General features: G+C 40.6%; 1 protein-coding gene across 1 annotated transcript in view; it reads right to left on the bottom strand.

The window, feature by feature from the left end:
* Positions 1-11,865: 11,865 nt before the first annotated feature.
* ndufs1 (NADH:ubiquinone oxidoreductase core subunit S1) overlaps positions 11,866-19,334 on the bottom strand; it is a 53,227-nt gene continuing 45,758 nt past the window's right edge. The window contains exons 15-19 of the mRNA XM_063051610.1: positions 17,507-17,661; positions 15,522-15,697; positions 14,534-14,668; positions 13,986-14,058; positions 11,866-12,372 (exon numbers count right to left, since the gene is read on the bottom strand). Coding sequence (XP_062907680.1) covers positions 12,281-12,372; positions 13,986-14,058; positions 14,534-14,668; positions 15,522-15,697; positions 17,507-17,661 — 631 coding nt within the window. The 3' untranslated portion in view covers positions 11,866-12,280. The remainder of the gene's footprint in view (positions 12,373-13,985; positions 14,059-14,533; positions 14,669-15,521; positions 15,698-17,506; positions 17,662-19,334) is intronic.

The raw sequence follows: 19,334 nt of genomic DNA, 5'->3' as shown, positions 1-19,334 counted from the left end.
GTAGTCTACCCACCTTGTAATCTCAGTGCTTTGTTAGTGTTGTGAAAGTTGGACAACAACTGTAAAAAGAAGTGGTGACGTAAGAGTATCCATCCTGACGTTTCAGCAGAATCCTCGGAGTTGCTTCATATCTACAGATGGCCAGCAATGAGATCCTTGGGAGAAACAATCACGTTTACCAAAAGCAAAAGAACTGCAGATACAGAAAGTCTGAGTTGAATAAATAAAATGGACCTGTGGGAAGAGACAGAGTTAATGTTTCAGGTCAACATCCTTTCAAGCAAACTGGATCTTCAGACAGTACCGGACAGTCATTACGGGACACGGATTGCATGCCTCAAGGTTCTCCCAGTAAGTTAGTGCTCAGTGATGAGTTCAAGAACTGCCTGCAATGCAGAGGAAGGCCGATTCTCTCACTGGCAAAACATAGCCAGGACTGAAGAATTTTAGTGTTTCATCATTGAAGAACACTATCCGGCACCAAGTCTGGTCCAGCCGCTGGAGAAGAGATCAAGACCAGCCAGCACATTAGGAAAAAGTACTCTGGTATTCTATAAAAGCATGAGCTGTGAGAAGCTTAACCAGCAAGCAGTGGGTTTTTCTACACTGCTGCCAATTCTCATGACTCTCTCTATCCATCAAAGTTTTGGCTGGCTCTTTGGGGGAACCTTACTGTGCACATAGTGGCTGCCACATTTGCTGCCTCCAAGACTGACCATTCCAGTTAACCTGTTTGTTAACTGCTCTGAACCATCCTATGGTCTCAAGAAGTTCTTTTCATCTGACTTATGGAGGCTTATCTCGCAGGTTCTATCAGATAAGTAATTTAAATGGAACAAGTTTTCCCTCCGTCTGTCAATAGAAATTGTATTGAGCAGTAAAATGGTTTAACAGAAAATGCTTAACATACTCTGCAAATCAGGCAGCATCAGAGAAAGAAAAAGTCAAAGTTTTGTGTAAAATCTTTGAAGAAAGATTTTTTTAACCACAGTGTCAGCAACATTAAACTACCTGATCTATAGGTCTATGGACATAGAAGGAAGATGAAGGAAGTATTGTAATCAACTGTCTGCCAGTACTGCCACCAGCAGTGTCATGATTTATGGTTTCCTCAAAAGGATCCCTCTTCTTCCCCCCCAAAAAATAATGCACATTTCACCACCAAACTGGATGGGAACATCACGTGCATAGGCACATTACCAACAAGGTTCCAGTCCCGATCCATCCTGGCTTGAACTTCACCGCAACAAAGGTGAATTGCAGTTGTAAGGCACTGGCACAACACCACCTCCTCAAGGGCATTGAAGGATAGGGAATAACTATTGGCCTTGCTAGTAGCAACTGTATTTCATGAGATGGATAAAAAGCCTTCCAGCACTGTTTCCTTTTCTGATTAAACATAGTTTTCTTACTTTGTGCCTCTGCCAATTTTACAGTCTGAAGTTATTCATCTGGACACTAACAACCAAGTTGGAACAGGGCCTAGCAGGAGTGGACTCCCTTTGACAACTTAAAGAGGCATTTTTTTTATATCTAAGTCAGTCTATGGAGGAAGGGTTGTGGAGATTGAGACCCACTGATATCAGAATCTGGTCCCATTATCATACAGGAGTGCTTAATCTATTTCCCACTGACCTACCTTTGTAGCAGTGAATAAAATGCTAGTCAACTCATAAAACCATCATTGAAACCCAACAGAATAAGGCAAAATTTTCACCACTATTCTCCAAAGCAAATTCTTGATTGTAATTTTTGCATATTCTGTACCTATAAAAAGTATTCACCCCCTATTGGAAGTTTTCATGTTTTATTGCTTTACAACATTGACTCCCAGAGGATTTTATTTGGCTTTTTTGACAATAGAAACAGAAAAAAAAAATTGTGTCAAAGTGAAAATAAATCTCTACAAAGTGATCTAAATTAATTACAAATATGAAACACAAAATACTTGATTGCATTGTATTCACTCCCTGTAATGTGACACCAAATAAATCATTACTGGTGCAGTCACTTGGTTTTAGAAGTTATATAATTAATTAAATGACGATCAGCTATGTGCAGTCAAGGTAAAAATACACCTGTATCTGGGAGGTCCTATTGCTGGTGAGTCAGTATCCTGGCAAAAACTACACCATGAAGACAAAAGAACACTCCAAGTAACTCCATGAAAAGGTTATTGAAAAGCATAAGTCAGGAGATGGATACAAGAAAGTTTTCAAGTCACTGAATATCTCTTGGAATATAGTTAAGTTGATCATCAAGAAATGGAAAGAATATGGCACAGCTGTAAATCTGCCCAGAGCAGGCCATCCTCAAAGACTGAGTTACCGTACAAGAGGGAGACTGGTGCACGAAGCCACCAAGAGACCTATGAAATCTCTGGAGGAGTTACAGGCTTCAGTGGCTGAGATGGGAGAGACTGCACGTACAACAACTGTTGCCTGGGTGCTTCACCAGTTGCAGCTTTATGGGAGAGTGGCAAAGAGAAAGCCACTGTTGAAAAAAACTCACATGAAATCTCGGCCAGAGTTTGCCAAGAGGCATGTGGGGGACTCTGGAGTCAGCTGGAAGAAGGTTTTTTGGTCTGATGAAACCAAAATTGAGCTTTTAGCCATCAGGCTAAATGATATGTGTGGCATAAGCCAAACAACTCACATCATCAAAAACACACCACCCCTACAATGAATTATGGTGGTGGCTGCATCACACAGTGGGGAAGCTTCATTGTAGCAGGCCCTGGAAGGACTGGGAAGGTAGAAGGTAAAATGAAGGCAGCAAAATACAGGGAAATCCTGATGCAATCTGCAAGAGAATTGTGACTTGGGAGAGGGTTTATTTTCCAAAAAGACAATGATCCCAAGCATAAACCCAAAGCTACACAGGAATGGCTTAAAAATAACCGAATTGATGTTCTGGAGTGGCCAAGTTGGAGACCAGCCCTCAATCAAATTGAGAAGTTATGGCTGGACTTGAAAAGGACTGTTCACTCTTTATCCCCATGCAATCTGACAGAGCTTGAGCAGTTTTGTAAAGAAAATTCCAGGTCCAGGCGTGCAGAGCTGATAGAGACCTATCCGCACAGACTCAAGGTTGTAATTTGCTACCAAAAGTACATCTGCTAAATACTGACTTGAAGGGGGTGAATACTTATACAATCAATTATTTTGTTTGATATTTTTAATTCGTTTAGATCACTTTGTAGAGATCTGTTTTCACTGTGATACGAAAATCTTGTTCTGTTGATCAATGCCACAAAAGCCAAATTAAATCCACTGTGATTAACTGTTGTAAAACAATAAAACATGTAAATTCTGGGTGGGAGGGTGTGAATACTTTTTATAGGCACTGTAACATTTACTTGTCATGGTACTTGTTAGATTTCTAAACTAGTACCTTCAATCACATTTTGGGGAATGTTTCTGGAAGAAACATGAAAAGGAACAGGAAGACCTTACTGCAGGATGTCAAAGGAAGGTGTGGGTACCATTAAGAAAATGCAAGGATAAAAGGGTTCTGATGGGACTTGTATACAGGCCCCACAATAGTAGCCAGGATATGGGATATAAATTACAAAGGAGAATAGGAATGGTATGTAATAAGGGCAATGTTAGTAGTCATGGTGGATTTCAATATGCAGATAGATTGGGAAAATCAAGTTGATGCAGGATCCCAAGAAAGAGAAATCGTGGATTGCCTACAAGATGGCTTTTTGGAGCAGCTTGTGTTTGAGCTCACTTGGGGAAAGACAATTCTCAATTGGATGTTGATTGGAGCTTGAGGTAAAGAAACCCTTAGGAGGCAGTGATCATGCTATGATAGAATTCCTCCTGCATTTGGAGAGGAGAAGCTGAAGTCAGGTGTATCAGTATTACAGTGGAGTAAAGGGAATTCACAAAGGCATGAGAGAGGAGCTGGCCAAAGTTGATTGAAAGGGGACATTATTGGGGATAATGGCAATGGCTAGAGTTTCTGGGGGCAATTTGGAAGGTGCAGCATAGATACATTCCAAAGATAGGTATTTTGAAGGGAGGATGAAGCAACCATGGCAGACACAGGAAGTCAAAGACAGAAAAGGAACAGGAGTAAGGACATATATAGTAAAAAACAGAGAAGTTAAGAGGATTGGGAAGCTTTTAAAAACCAACAGAAGGCAAATTTAAAAAAATCTTAAAGGGAGAAAAGATGAAATGTGTGTAAAGTAGCCAGTAATATTTAATAAAAAAGGATACTGGAAGCTTTTTCAGATATATAATCAGAATCAAGTTCAATATCACCTGCATATGTCGTGAAATCTCTTGACTTTGCGTCACCAGTACAATGCAATATATGATACGATGGAAAAATCTGAATTACAGTAAGTATACACACATATATTAAATTGTTAAATAAGTAGTGCAGAAATAGAAATTAAAAATAAGTTGTGAGGTATTGTTCATGGGTTCAATATCCATTCAGAAATCGTATGGCAGAGGGGAAGAAGCTGTTCCTGAATTGTTGAGTATGTGCCTTCACACTCCTGTACCTCTTTCTTGATGGTAGCAATGATATCAAGACATGACCTAGGTGATGGGTGCCCTTCATGGTAGACACTGCCTTTTTGAGGCATCACTCCTTGAAGTTGTCCTGGGTACTACAAGACTAGCGCCCCTGATGGAGCCAAGACTTCAACTCTTTGCAGTTTACTTCAATCCTGTGCAGTAACCCTCCATGCCAGACAGTGATGCAGCCAGTTAGAATGTATCTGTAGAAACTTGAGTATTTTTAGAGACATACCAAATTTTCTCAAACTCCAAATTAAATATAACCACTGTCATGCCTTCTTTGTAGCTGCATTGATATGTTGGGTCCAGGTTAGATCTTCAGAGATACAGACACCCAGGAATTTGAAATCACTCAGTCTTTCCACTTCTCATCTCTCGATGAAGACTGGTATGTGTTCCCCTGACTTCCCTTTCCGAAATCTGCAATCAGTTCGTTGGTCTTACCGACATAGAGTGCAAGGTTGTTGCTACACCACTCAACTAGCTCTGTTATCTCACTCCTGTACGCCTTCTTGTCACTGTCTGAAATTCTGCCAACAATGATTGTATCATCAGAAAATTTATAAATGGCATTTGAGCTGTGCCTAGCCACACAGTTGTGAGTGTAGAGAGCGTAGAGCAGGGGACTAAGCACACATCCCTGAGGTGCACCAGTGTTGATTGTCAGTGAGGTGGAGATGCTGTTTCTGATCTGCACAGATTTTTCCGGTTAGAAAGTCAAGGGTCCAATTGCAAAGGGATGTAGAGGCCCAGGTTCTGGAGCTTTTTGATCAGACCTGTAGGAATGATTATGTTAAATGCTGAGCTGTAGTCAATAAACAGCATCTTGACATTGTTATTTGTATTGTCCGGGTGATCAAAGGCCACGTAAAGAACCAATGAGATTGTGTCCACTGTTGATCTATTGTGGTGATAGGCAAACTGCAGTGGGTCCAAGTCCTTGGTGAGACAGGAGTTAATTCTAGTCATGACCAATCTCTCAAAGCACTTATCACCGTAGACGTGAGTCTGGATGATAGTCGTTAAGGTAGCTCACATTATTCTTCTTGGGCACTGGTATAATTGTTGCCCCTTTTGAAGCAAATGGGAACTTTCGACCGTAGCAATGAAAGATTGATCACACTTACCAGTTGGTTGGTGCAGGTTTTCAGAGCCCTAACAGATACGCCATTGGAGCCTGTCACCTTGCGAGAGTTCACCCTCTTGAAAGACAGCCTAATGTTGGCATCCAAGTCAGAGATCACAGAGTCACTGGGTGCTGCAGGGATCATAGCTCTAGTTTTATTCTCCCTTTCAAAGCATTCATAAAAGGCGTTGAGCTCATCTGGGAGTGACGCATCATAGCCTTTCATGGTGTTAGGTTTCATTTTTAGGAAGTAATGGCCTGCATCCTAGGGAGAATTGATGTGCATCTGGCTCCACCTCCAACCTCATTTGGAATTGTTCCTTTGCTCTTGAGATAGCCCACCGCAAGTCATACCTGGTTTTCTTGCACAGACTTGGGTCACCAGACTTGAATGCCGTTGATCTAGCCCTCAGCAGACTACAAACCTCCTGGTTCATCCATGACTTTTGATTTGGGTATGCACAGTAAGTCTTTATAGGCACATACTCATCCACGAAAGTTTTAATGAAGTCAGTGTCAAATGCGGCATACTCATTCAAACTCGAAGATGAATCCCTAAATACAGTCCAGTTCACCGATTCAAATGGTCCTGTAAGCGCTTCTTGGTCCTCACTTCTGGTGCTGAGGTCTTCAGTCTCTGCCTATGCTCAGGGAATTGAAGTTAAGCCAGGTGATCAGTGTGGATGTGGAATAGCATGGTAAGCACTCTTTATGGTGGTGTAACAGTGGTCCAGTGTGTTGGTTCCTCTGGTACGGATGATTTGTTGGTAATAATTATTTATGGACTTTTTCAAGCTGGCCTGCTTAAAATCCCCCATAATGAGGGGGAAGGCATCACAATATGTTGTTTCGTGCCTGTTGATTATATCGCTCAGTTCGTCTAGAGCTAGTAACAAAGAGGTGAGAGTGGATAATGAACTGCTGAAAAATGACACTCAAGAGGTAGTAATGGTGGACAAACTTTAAAGAATTTTGCGTCAGTCTTCACTGTGGAAGACACTAGCAGTATGCCAGAAGTAAATTGCCAAGATCGGAGAACAACTCAACCCAACCAAGTATGCCAGAAATTGTAAGGGGGCAGGAGTGAGTGTAGTTGCCATTAGTAAGGAGAAGGTGCTTGAGAAGTTTTAGGGTAAATAAATGGAGCAGATGGATTACACCCCAGGGTTAAGAAGGAGATAGCTGAAGAGATTATAAGGCATTATTAATGATCTTTCATGAATCTATAGATTCTGGAATGGTTCCAGAGGACAGGAACATTGCTAATGTCACTTCACTCTTTAAGGTGGAAGGGAGGCAGAAAAAAGGAAATTATGGGCCAGTTAGCCTGACAGTGGTTGGGAATATGTTGGAGTCCATTATTAAGGATGAGATTTCAGGGTATTTGGAGGTGCATGATAAAGTAGGCCAAAGCCAGCATTGTTTTTTTAAGGGACAATCTTGCCTGACAAATCTGTTGGAATTCTTTGAAGAACTAGCAGGCAGGATAGACAAAGGAGAGTCAGTGAATGTTGTTTGCTTGGATTTTCAGAAGGCTGTTGATAAGGTGCCGCTTATGAGGTTGCTTAACAAAATGGAGCCTATGGTATTACAAGAAAGACGTTAGTGTGGATAGATGATTGGCTGAATGGCAGGAGGCAGAGTGGGAATAAAGGGGCCCTATTCTGGTCAGCTGCCTGTGACTAGTACCGTTCTTCAGGTCAGTATTGGGACTGCTTCTTTCCACATTATATGTCAATAATTTGGATGACGGAATAGATGGCTTTGTGGCCAGGTTTACAGATGATACAGAGAGGTGGAGGGACAGATTGTGTTGAGAAGCAAGGAGTCTGCACAAGGACTGAGACAGATTAGGAAAATGGGCAAATAAGTGACGGGTGGAATGTAGTGTAGGAAGTGTATGGCCATGCACTTTGGTAGAAGGAATAAAGCCATAGAATGGGAGAAAATTCAAAAACCAGAGCTGCAAAGGGACTTATGCAGGAATTTGTAAAGGTTACCTTGCACATTGAATCAGTAGTAAGGCAAATGCAATGTTGATGTTCATTTCAAGAAGTCTAGAATAAAAGAGCAAGAATGTAATGCTGAGGCTGTATAAGGCATTGGTCAGACCACACTTGAGGTATTGTGAGTCATTTTGGGCTCCTTACCTAAGAAAGATATGCTGGCATTGGAGAGGATCCAGAGGAGGTTCATGTGAATGATGCGGGGAATGAAAGAGTTAAAGTATAAGGAGCTTTTGAGAGCAATACACCTTTACTTTCTGGAGCTTAGATGAAAGGGGGAGTCTCATTGAAACCTATCAATTATTGGAAGCCCTAGATAGAGTGGATATGGAGAGAATGGGCCAGTCTTGGATAAGAGGGTACAGCCTCCGAATAGAGGGATATCTATCTAGAACAGAAATAAGGAGGAATTTCTTTAGCCAGAGGGTGGTGAATCTGAAATTCATTGCCACGGACAGCTATGGAGGCCAAGTTGTTGAGTATATTTAACGTGGAAGTTGAAAGATTTTTGATTGATTAGGGCACCAAAGGTTACAGGGGGAAGGGAAAAGAATGGGGCGAGAGAAATAATAAATCAGCCATGATGAAATGGCAGAGCAGACTCGACAGCCTACCTTTGCTTCTATGTCTTGTATTGAACAATTCTTTCCTCCTGCATTGCTGAACTGATACTAGCCTTTCTACCTTTGCCTCTGAATAGCACTTTATTCAACTACTGTTACGTTTCAGACAAGTTATGTTGACTATGGTGCAGCATCTACTTCACTAGTCTTATTACCATTATGAATTAGCTCAAGGAGGAGAGAAGTTTGTCAAGAATGTGCCACATCAATTTGTTCAACTTTACATTTAAGGTACAGCACAGGAACTGGCTATTTCAGCTTGTGCTGGGTTTTATGGTCTGAAGGCTGCCTTGCTCTCCCCAATCCCATCAGCATACCTATTTGCTGGCTGCTGGTTTGTTTAAAAGCATCCAGCATATTCAGCTCAAAACATGCTGCCACAGAGGGAGGTTATGTTCTTGTCACTATAAGTTTAAAAAAAAGAGTTCTTCTGAACTCCAAATGAGTAACTTGGAAACATTTATATGGTGTAAATAATCTAGTAATACTTTGACAAAGTCTGTCCTTACAACAGTATCATCGGCTTAAAATGCGTGCAGATTCAAATGAAATATCAGGACAAGGCACTAAGTGGTTGGTCAAAGAGGCACTTTAGAGTTGGTGCCACTTGAGGAGGATTTACAGCACAACATTTACCTTTAGGTCTGTTTCATCTTACAAGTTCTTTATATTCAATCATTGTAAAAAGGACTCTCAAATCAATTGACTAGAGTTATGCAAGTATCCCATACTGAAGGCAAAAAACTGATGTTACTGTCAGGTTATGTTCTGTAGGGCTCGTCCTTCAGATGCTTACAGGATGAAACACTAAACAGAAGGGAGGGTGGGAGTGAGAAAAATGATCAAGGATGCCACTTGGAAAAAAGGAGATGTGTCCATAACAAACCATGGTAAAAGGAATGCCCAACAAAAATGATGTACTGAGTGGCCAAGTTCAGTTCAGCTTGATAACAACCAGGTCGTCATCTCTTTCTGGTCTGTCAGTTTCCAGTAAAATCAACTATCCACATGCAACAGTTACTAACATACATGTTCAAAGGTACAAAAATGAATGTTCCTGGATGGATTTGAGTAAGGTACAACTATTGGAAGGCATCTATAAATCTTCGGTGCACAATTATGTTCAAGAGGTATTTAGCCCATGTGATAATGCAATCTATTTTTTTTCCAAAAGCCTAACAACAGTAAATTCTGATTTAGAACATTTTAAATGTAAGGTTTTGTATCAACTATGTACGTTTTTTTTAAAAAAAACAAAAATGTAATTTTTTTAAAAATGGGATATTTGAAAATGGGTTGCAGAATATGTTGAATGTTGGAAATACTCAATGGTTCAAACAGTATCTGTAGAAAGAGAGTAACATTTCAAGGTCCCTTTGATAAAATATGCATAATGCATGAGACATTACATGCAAAAATGTACAACAGAAACAAGACAGTGTAATACTTCATGGTAAGATTCACCTTCAGCGATTCACAAGGGACATTGTTGACCTGAGCTTTGGCAGTGATGAAAATGACAATGAGAACACTTGCACTTGTGAAATGCCTTTCCTGAAGCACTGAACAGCCAAAGCAGAGCAGCAGTGCAAAGGTGACAGTCACTGATATAACAGTACATCCCAGAGAACAATACAATATCTGGAATATATGCTGTTAGTGATGTCGATGGTATCTTGCTAATGCTTGCCCAAGGGGAACTTAGATGAAGTGCAGCCTAGCGATCCATGTCATCACTAAATCGGGCTATTTTCAGCCTTCATAACATCATCTGATTTTGCATTGACCCCCGCTGTTGCCAAAACCTTTATTAATGCTTGTTGGCCTTGATTTGACCGGTGTAATGTAGGTCTCCCACCAACAGCAGAGTTCTGAGTGATCAACTCTCATCTATTCAGTTTATCTTTTGCCCATAACACAAGCTGTATTCTGATGAAGTAGCTCTTTTTCCAAACTCTTGCAAAGCTTCATCCTCAATAATACCTGTCACCTTTTCCAGCTGTACAAGCTTCCAAGATATTTCACTCCACTGCCCCAACTTCAGCAAATTCCAATTTTAACGTCACTGCCAAATGGCATCAATACTAGGATATTCAGTTCTAGTATTCCCTCTCTACACCCTTCCTTTCCTCATTTAAGGTCCTTTCAATCTGTCCTTGATCAAGCTTTCGGTCATCCATCCTATCACATTATACAACTCTTTATCATTTTTTATTGCCCAGTGCCTGAGTTAAGAGCTTAGATACTCTCCCATGTTATACATGCTGCATAAACATAACCTTTTGTTCTTCAAACTGGGTCCATAAAATGTTTTTCATTTATTTCCAGATTGGGATAGAGGATAAAAAGGGGAAAGATATGGATTTGACTTCTCACCAGCAAAGTATAATTTCCACTCACGGAGTGCTTCCTCATTGGTGCACTAGGCTAGCACCCGACTCTAAAATTTCCCAACAGTGAAGAGAACTAGCAATGCATGGTGCTTGACAGTTTGGGTGAGCTGTAGTTGCGAAGGCTGTGGCAGAAGTAGATTGTCAAGGCGGGAAAACGTGCATATTAACAACTTCAACAGCAGAAGCAGATAAAGTGGCATTGATTTTGGGATCTCGTGTGGAACAGCAATCCAAGCTTGGGTCAAGCAATTTCAAAGCTTTGGCCCTTAATGAATTGCACTGCCTATCAGCGATACAGTACATCTGCACTGGGTCAATATTATACCAACTGTGGTTGACATTACAAGTGATGTGGATGCTTATCATAATCACTGAAGGAATATATTTCACTAACTTAACCCTTTTGAGGCGGACTTGTGGTTGGTGCCTCCACAGGAAATCGGTGTGTCGTGGGAGATGGAAGATCGAAAGCAGCAAGCTCACTGTGTGGCCAGAGACCTGAGTTCTTTGGGCACAGAGCTTGGAAAAAGCAATGCAAAGGACTTTTAACATCGTAAATCAGCGAGTTGTTTATATAAACACGAGGAATTCTGCAGATGCTGGAAATTCAAGCAACACACATCAAAGTTGCTGGTGAACGCAGCAGGCCAGGCAGCATCTCTAGGAAGAGGTACAGTCGACGTTTTGGGCCGAGACCCTTCGTCAGGACTGATTGAAGGAAGAGCTCTTCCTTCAGTTAGTCCTGACGAAGGATCTCGGCCCGAAACGTCGACTGTACCTCTTCCTAGAGATGCTAACTAGCCAGCTGTGTTCACCAGCAACTTTGATGTGAGTTGTTTATGTCATGTCTCCCCTCTTGCTGTGAAATGGTGACACCTCTTTTTAGGGGGAGAGAGAGCCTGTGGTATGTCGAATTACCGGGTGAACTAGTAGTCTATGGGGTACTGCAAGTCTGTGTCTTTATCGATGCTTTGCTGCACACTTGAGTGCTCTGAGGGAGGTGCTTTGCTGCTGCCTACATGTGGGAGGGGGCAGCTGGGGGGCTTTGGGGTTCTAACATTTAACTGTCATTCATTCTTTGGGAAATTGGGAAACCATTCACTCTGTTTTCATGGATGGTTGCAAAGAAAAAGAATTTCAGGATGTATATTGTATACATTTCTCTGACATTAAATGTACCTTTGAAACCTTTAATTATAGATTTATTTTCTGTAAAATCCTGGCAGAAGTGATACAAGAACTACTTCTGCCTTTGAGGATTTATAAACACAAAAATCTTAAATGATTTGAGTACAGAGTCAACATAATCACAACTTATTCCACAGCCCAACTTGTCTTTGAATTTCTTGTGGAACATTATATTACATTGTACAAGAGATGTTAACTGTACCATTGATGTAGAGGAGCATTGGCTGAGTGCAAAAGTACATTTTCCCCAAGCATTAACTAGCACCCAGCTTTGCTAATAATGCTACAAGTATATGGATGGGTTTCAATTCAGTGTTCACTGGAGGCCTGCTTTTCATAGACATGCAGAATTCAGATACAACAGCACAACACAGCTAGTTTGAAGTTACTTTGCCAGTGTGCTTTAGCAGATGGAATGTTCCTCTACTGCACTGACTCCTTCTGTAACTGCTTTGATGCACTTTGCCATCGTCTGGGAAGCTCTGCTGATTGGATCTATAAGTAAAAGGAAATAAAAGAAAATAATAACAGAAAAGTCTTTTAAAGTGGATTCTGACTGAGACTTGGTTCCTGCTGAAACCTGCTATAAACTACAGTGGAGCAGAAGTGGACAACAATTGTACAGTGCTGTTACTGCTCATTTCCCCTTAAGTCATAGTTGTGATTCTGGGCATAAAATCCATGCTTGGGGTATCCAAACCATTAAAAGGTACGTGCCTCACATAGCAACCTCCTGATTATCTACCCAAAGGCCAGAATTATTTGTGGCTGTGTAGTTTATTCTGCTTGGAATTTGGAAGGTTTTTTTGGAATGGACAAGCAACAATAAAACCTGCATATCCTGGAAATTTAAAATAAACCCTGAATGCAGAAAATATTAAGTCAGACAGTGTCCTCAGAAAGACAGAGTTAATCTCTTAAGTTTAACACTCATCAGTATTTCTGTTTTATACCAGTGTTCTTTTCTCAAGTGGATAAATCCCAATTCCAAATCTTTAAGGATATGCAGGTCCAGAGGAGGCTCGTGAAATGAATATTGAAAGACCTAGATAGGGTGGACATGGAGAGGATGTTTCCTATAGTGGTGGAGTCTAGGACCAGTGGACACAATCTCAGAATTTCTTTTAGCCAGATTTTAATGAATCTGGAATTCTTTGCCATTGATAGTTGTGGAGACCAAGTCATTCAGTATAAAGCAGAGGTTGATAGGTTCTTGATTTGTCAGGGCGTCAAAGGTAATGGGGAGAATACAGGATAATGGAATTGAAGGAAATAATCAGCCGTGATGGAATGGTGGAGCAGACTCGATGGGCTGAATGGCCTAATTCTGCTCCTATGCTTTATGATCTTAATGGAACCAAGAAATAACTGTAAATCTCTGATATTAGTTGATGTTGGACTTTTGTCATTTCTTAATTTTGGCTAACAATCCAGTTACTGGAAATGGTGTTCCGATGGCCTGATGTCACTATGAGTATTCACCTATGTCTGGTCAATATTTATCTCTTGATCAACTATAGCAATAATCAGCATCTCACTGCTACTTGAGAGCTTACTATGCACTAAATGTTGCGATGTTTATTAAAATATCATTTACATTACTTTGAATAGTTTATTCTTTGCAGTATATAGCTGCACATCTGAATTGTGTATTGACCCACCCTCAGGAATTTCATCATAAATACCTTAATGCTTATTTCCTCATCTTTTAAGATCCTTATTAGATCCTTACGCTATAGACAACTTTGAAACCATTATCCCCCAGCTAAGTGTGCATTTTCCTTTGAATCTATTTTGCTTGAGTGCCCTCCATTCAATTCTGTATAATTGTGATAATTATATGATTGTTATTTAAGCATACCTCCTAAATGTATTGTTGCATTAGTTATGGCACTTACTTTTCAGGAACACCATAACTAATGCAATAATACATTGGGATGTATTGATATACATCTCATTGCCACATATCTATTAACCACATTACTATTGGAAAATAGTACATTTAACCTCAATCAAAGAATGGACTTTCCACATTTTATGGAATTACTAAATTAACACAGTAATCCCAGTTCCCAAAGCCTGTCTGAATCAATATTCTAGTAACATACCAGTCATGTAAAAATCTTTAATTGTAAGTTGGGGTGGTATTAGTGGCTCAGTTAGCATCTGCTGATTCACCAGCTGTAAAAAAGTGAAAATTGTCAGATATAATTGTAACATAACATTGATCAGTGCACAACAGTAGCAACTTACTAGCCACTGCTCAGCCTTGTTTTCTGTAATCTACACGGTCCAAGCAATCTCAGGTCAAACATTCTCCACAAAATTCTGCAGCATAAAAGTGCTTTCTGTAAAATTGCAAAACCTCGTTCTCCACACCACTGACATTAGCATCCAGGGCACAGGAATTTGGAATTCATTCTTTAAACATGGTGCACCTCAAACTTCCTTGAATCCTTAAAGAGACCTTTTAGAACTCTTTCAGAAATCCAGCTAAAACATTAACTGTCCTTACTTTTCTCTAGGTTAAAGATGCTGTATAAATGAGATGATTTTCTTTCTTCTGTATCCCCAGATAATATGTAGAAGTTGCAAAATAAAATGTATTTATTCAATTACATGAGAATTCTTCCATTTTTAATAAAATCACACTGACCTTTGCAAGTTCATTTGCCTGTTTGAAAAAGTTGGCCTCTTCTACGTCATCATAACAGATCAGGTTAGGAGATACCTCAGACAGCCTCTCACGGACTTCATCCAGAGTATCATATGGGAGTGTCACACCAGCCACCTACAGAGGAATAAAGGACTGGAACTCACAAACTATACTTCCAAATTCAATTTAAATAACCACCTTTTCAGAAACTCCATAAGTAAATATGACCAAGTCTTAATGCTTTACTCTTTTTTTAAAAAAAAAGCCTAGTTTTTGTGATTTAAGATGCACTATTGATTGTACTGTTAATTCTTGAGATGGTGTTAGATGGTCTAGAAATGCAAGTCTCTTCATAAATGAAATGCCCATTGCAGCCAAACATGCATTTTTTTCTGGTGTACATTAGCTTAGCTCAATTATCCTCAAAAGTGGTCTGCAGATTCATTTCAGATCTTGAAACCCACTCCCAATCTTTTACAGATGAAATGAGATGTGCAATTTTCACATTAGAATTTAAAGATTTTGGAAGACTGAATAATTTGTTTTATGATCAAATGGTGCTGTTTTTTATATTCTAATAAGTCTTGGTTTGCACAGAATTAGATTCTTTCATTTGATCCCCGCTTTGATTTTAAATGGGAGGGAGCAGAGAAAATACAAATCTTGAGGATTGATTTAAAGCCTTCTGACAAAGATTAGTTTTAAGGCAGCACTTGAGAAATGCCCTTTTCTCCTCCATAGAGAGAAATGCTCTGTTCACACCCTTTCATGATATCCCACAGCATTCTAGAGGTAATGGTGCTTCTCAGCACATATGAAAATAAAATGCAATATCCAAATCATAAAAATAAGCTCCCTCAATCAGCAATCAAAATGTTCAGCTAATGCTGTTTTGTTTGGTAGTATTTGCAAAAAAGGAATTAAGTTATGGATCTACACAAGGGATAGAATAGGTTCTTGCCCTCTTCCACACATGCTCTGACAGTACCTCAGAAACTGCACGGATGATTTGCCAGTCCTCTCTCGCCATGCCTGGAGCAGTCACAGCCACTCTGGTCTGTTGGGCACGGCCCTCTGTGTTGACATAGGTAGCAGTTTTTTCCGTGTAAGCAGCTCCGGGAAGAACGACATCTGCCATAGGTGCTCCAACATCTCCATGATGTCCTAAATGAGGTCAATATTGCAAATAAAAACAGAACCTATTTGACATTCTGAAGATCTAGGAAAGAGCTGAAGCTTCATTAAGGCCAGAAGTAATAGGTTTTAAACAAAAACAAATCAAGGGGAAAAGGGGAAAGAAACTACAAAATTTAGAATTAACAAAATCCTTGATGAGGGTTTCAGCGGAGGAAGTAAAGCAGAGGCAGAACCAGGCAATATTATAAAACAGAATTCTTCGTGCTGGTTTGAATAGTCATTTTGGTGTCATTTGTGGTAAAGTTGCAAAGCTTCGGTTCAGCTTCATACAGATGACGGCAATAAGCTAAAATCAACAGGGAAGGAAGTCAAGGAAATCTCAATATTTAGTTGAGGAAATTTCTGCTCATCTTAATACAGGAGACAGAGGCGAGAGCTAAAACTGGGAAAGAGAGGTGATTTAGTATGATGGCTAGATGAAAGATAGTGGTGCTGAACCACCTCTGGATAACTGTGGGTTTGTAGCAAATATTACTTTTCATTCTGCTCTGCAGCTGAAGCTCGGTCATTGGTGAACAATATAAAAGTGAGGAGAGGATAGCAATAGCAAATCAATTGTGAAAAAATTTAATTTTCAGGTAGGAGCAGGACAGGGAAGTGATGAGTATTAATGTGTTAGGAAGTGGGGAGACAAAGGGAACAGAAAAGAATTTGAACAAATGCAAATAAAAGAACTGCAAATGCAGTAAATCCGAAATAAAAACAGAAAAAGTTGGAAATACTCAGCAAGTCAGACAGCATCTGCAGAAAGAGAAATCGTTAATGGCTCAGGAACCAGGACTAACAGAAACAAATTAGTATTGGTAGCAGAGAAGGTAGGGGAGCAGGATGTGTGGAACTAAGACAACTGCTCTGGTGGTTGAAAAAAAGGTGAACCAGTGTGCCAGTTAACAGGCAATTCAGATCAAATTGACTGTGTGTAATGTGTTGATGATGGTAAGGTTATAAAACATGCCCAGCAGGGCAGATTGTACTATACAAACGAAAGCAAAAACTGAGACAAACAATGGCAGGAAATGGCTAGTTCTCATACAAACCCCAAAGAAAGAGCACCTAAGCTAAAAGTGGAGAATTCAATGTTGAGGATTTCAATAAGGAATATTCAATTTCTCCACAATAAGTCAGATGTAATTAGCAACTCTGCAGGTTCCCACAGCAAAGCTACTTATTTGAAGGAAGCAAATAGAATCGAAGGAGAAGCTGCTTCTGCAGGCAGGAGTGGATCAATACTGATTTAGCTCACATTTAAGGAAGAAGCAGAGGGTTCTCGGGTAAACCTGGTAACAGGTGCGTATATGGTGGGCATGGACAGTTAGAGAAAAAGGAAAGCAAAGGGTTTTGGGTAAGTCTCAGAGGTAGCTTGGATAAGGTAGACAAAAATCAGACAGACACCATGAGAAGTGCTAGGCAGGAGATAACTGGGGTGGACTGCGCAACATCATTATGGCCAGAGCATTACAAGTACAACTTTGCTCCAATTCCTTTTGAACCTATGCATCTCCCCTACACCTCCCTGACAAATAGGAAAACAAACAGAACCAATTAGGGAAAAATACACTCTGGAAGACACTTTGCCAAATCTGTTCCTCAGATGATCAAAGTGTATTCACGAAATCATATAAATCAAGTGCTCCCCATGAATGCTAATTACATTCTACATGATATAACCATCCTAATCAAGAAACCTAGTAAAAACACACAGAGCCACCAACCCAGCCATCAATGGATCCTGATCTTACTAGTGTTTTTGGAGACGTTAGCAGCCCTGTCACGTACCTTGATAAATGACAAAGCAGTCCTTTGGAAGATCCTGTCGCGTAATACAACCACTGTCTGCTCCTAAGAGGAAAAGTACTTTGGGCGGATTTTTACGGATATAATCAACACCAGCTTTGTATCCCAAATCCAGCGCAGCTACTTGACTGGCAACCCTGCAAAAAGACATCTTGATATTTTCCACCTTACATCAAAAACATGGCTAGTTAATGGCCACAAGTCTACTACAGCATCTCAATATCCTTGCTTAATCTCAGTTTAATGTTGCTGATACTTCTATCTGATTGTACAATACAAATAGGTTATTTGGTCCAATATTCCTTTATTGGCTTTTTAAAAGTGTGAGTCTAACCTTCCAGTGTTGGCGCGTGGCCAAGTGGTTAAGGCGTTCATCTACTGATCTGAAGGTCGCTAGTTCGAGCCCTGGCTGAGGCAGCGTGTTCTGTCCTTGAACAAGGCACTTAACCACACATTGCTCTGCGACGACACTGGTGCCAAGCTGTATGGGTCCTAATGCCCTTCCCTTGGACAATATCGGTGGTGTGGAGAGGGGAGACTTGCAGCATAGGCAACTGCTGGTCTTCCAAACAACCTTGTCAGGCCTGCACTCTGGAAACCTTCCAAGGCGCAAATCCATGGTCTCACGAGACTAACGGATGCCTATTTTTTTTTATCTAACCTTCTTGACATTTTGTAATAATCTTGCAAGTTCCTCAAGGATGTGTGCTTAGCCCACTGCTCTACTCTCTCTCCACCCATGACTGTATAGCTATGCACAGCTTAAATCTTATCCATAAATTTGCTGACAATGCAACTGCTGTTGGCAGAATTTCAGACGGTGATGAGAAGGTGTACAGGAGTGAGACAGGTCAGCTGGTTGAGTGGTGTTGCAGCAGCAACCTTGCACTCAACGTCAGTGAGAACAAAGAATTGATTGTGTACTTCAGAAAGGGTAAGATGTGGGGACACACACTAGTCCTCAACAGAAGTGGAAAGGGTGAGCAATTTAACGTTCCTGGGTGCGAACATCTCTGAGGGTCTGTGCTGGGCCCAACATACCGATGCAGTCACAAAGAAGGCACAACAGTGGCTGTATTTCATTGAGTTTGAGGAGATTTGGTATGTCAAATTTCTACAGATGTACCGTGGAGAGCAATCTGACTGGCTGCATCACCATCTGGAATGGCGGGGGGGGGGGCGGGCACAGTGCACAGGATCGAAATAAGCTGCAGAAAGTTAAAAACTCAGTCAGCGCCATCATTAATCTAACTTATATACAACAAATTTCACAACACATACCAGTGATACTAAACCCGATTCTGATTCTAAGCTCTCCTGAGCACTCCTTGTGTTGTAAGAACAATCTAATTTCTGTAGTCTCACCACTTAATCAGAATCAGAATTATCATCACTGACTTGGGTAAGGTGAAATTTGTAGGTTTGCAGCAGCACTAGAATGCTGACATAAAATTACTATCAATTGCAAAAATAAACAAACAGTGCAATAAGGGACTGTTCAGAAATCTGATGGTGAAGGGGAAGAAGCTGCTTCTAAATCATTCAGTGTGGATCTTCAGGATCCTGTACCTCCTCCGCAACTGTATTATGAAGAGGGCATGTTGCGATTCCTTAAGGTTGAGAGAGCCGGGGGAAGTAGAGGGGATAAGCTCCCACTACCTACTAAATGATCCCAATGGCATGCATCTCGAATAGCATCTGACAACCAAGTCCAGTTCCTGGCCTTCACGTGTGGCTTAGCTGTTAAGCCTGGTGGAACCATTTCTATTGACAGGAGATGAGGCAAAGGCAGGTTACTGTCACCTTAAAA

The sequence above is a fragment of the Mobula hypostoma genome, chromosome 6 (assembly GCF_963921235.1).
Source record: "Mobula hypostoma chromosome 6, sMobHyp1.1, whole genome shotgun sequence".
Classification (NCBI taxonomy): Eukaryota; Metazoa; Chordata; class Chondrichthyes; order Myliobatiformes; family Myliobatidae; genus Mobula; species Mobula hypostoma.
Note: the sequence above shows the minus strand (reverse complement) of the source record. Positions and strands in the feature narration are given on the sequence as shown.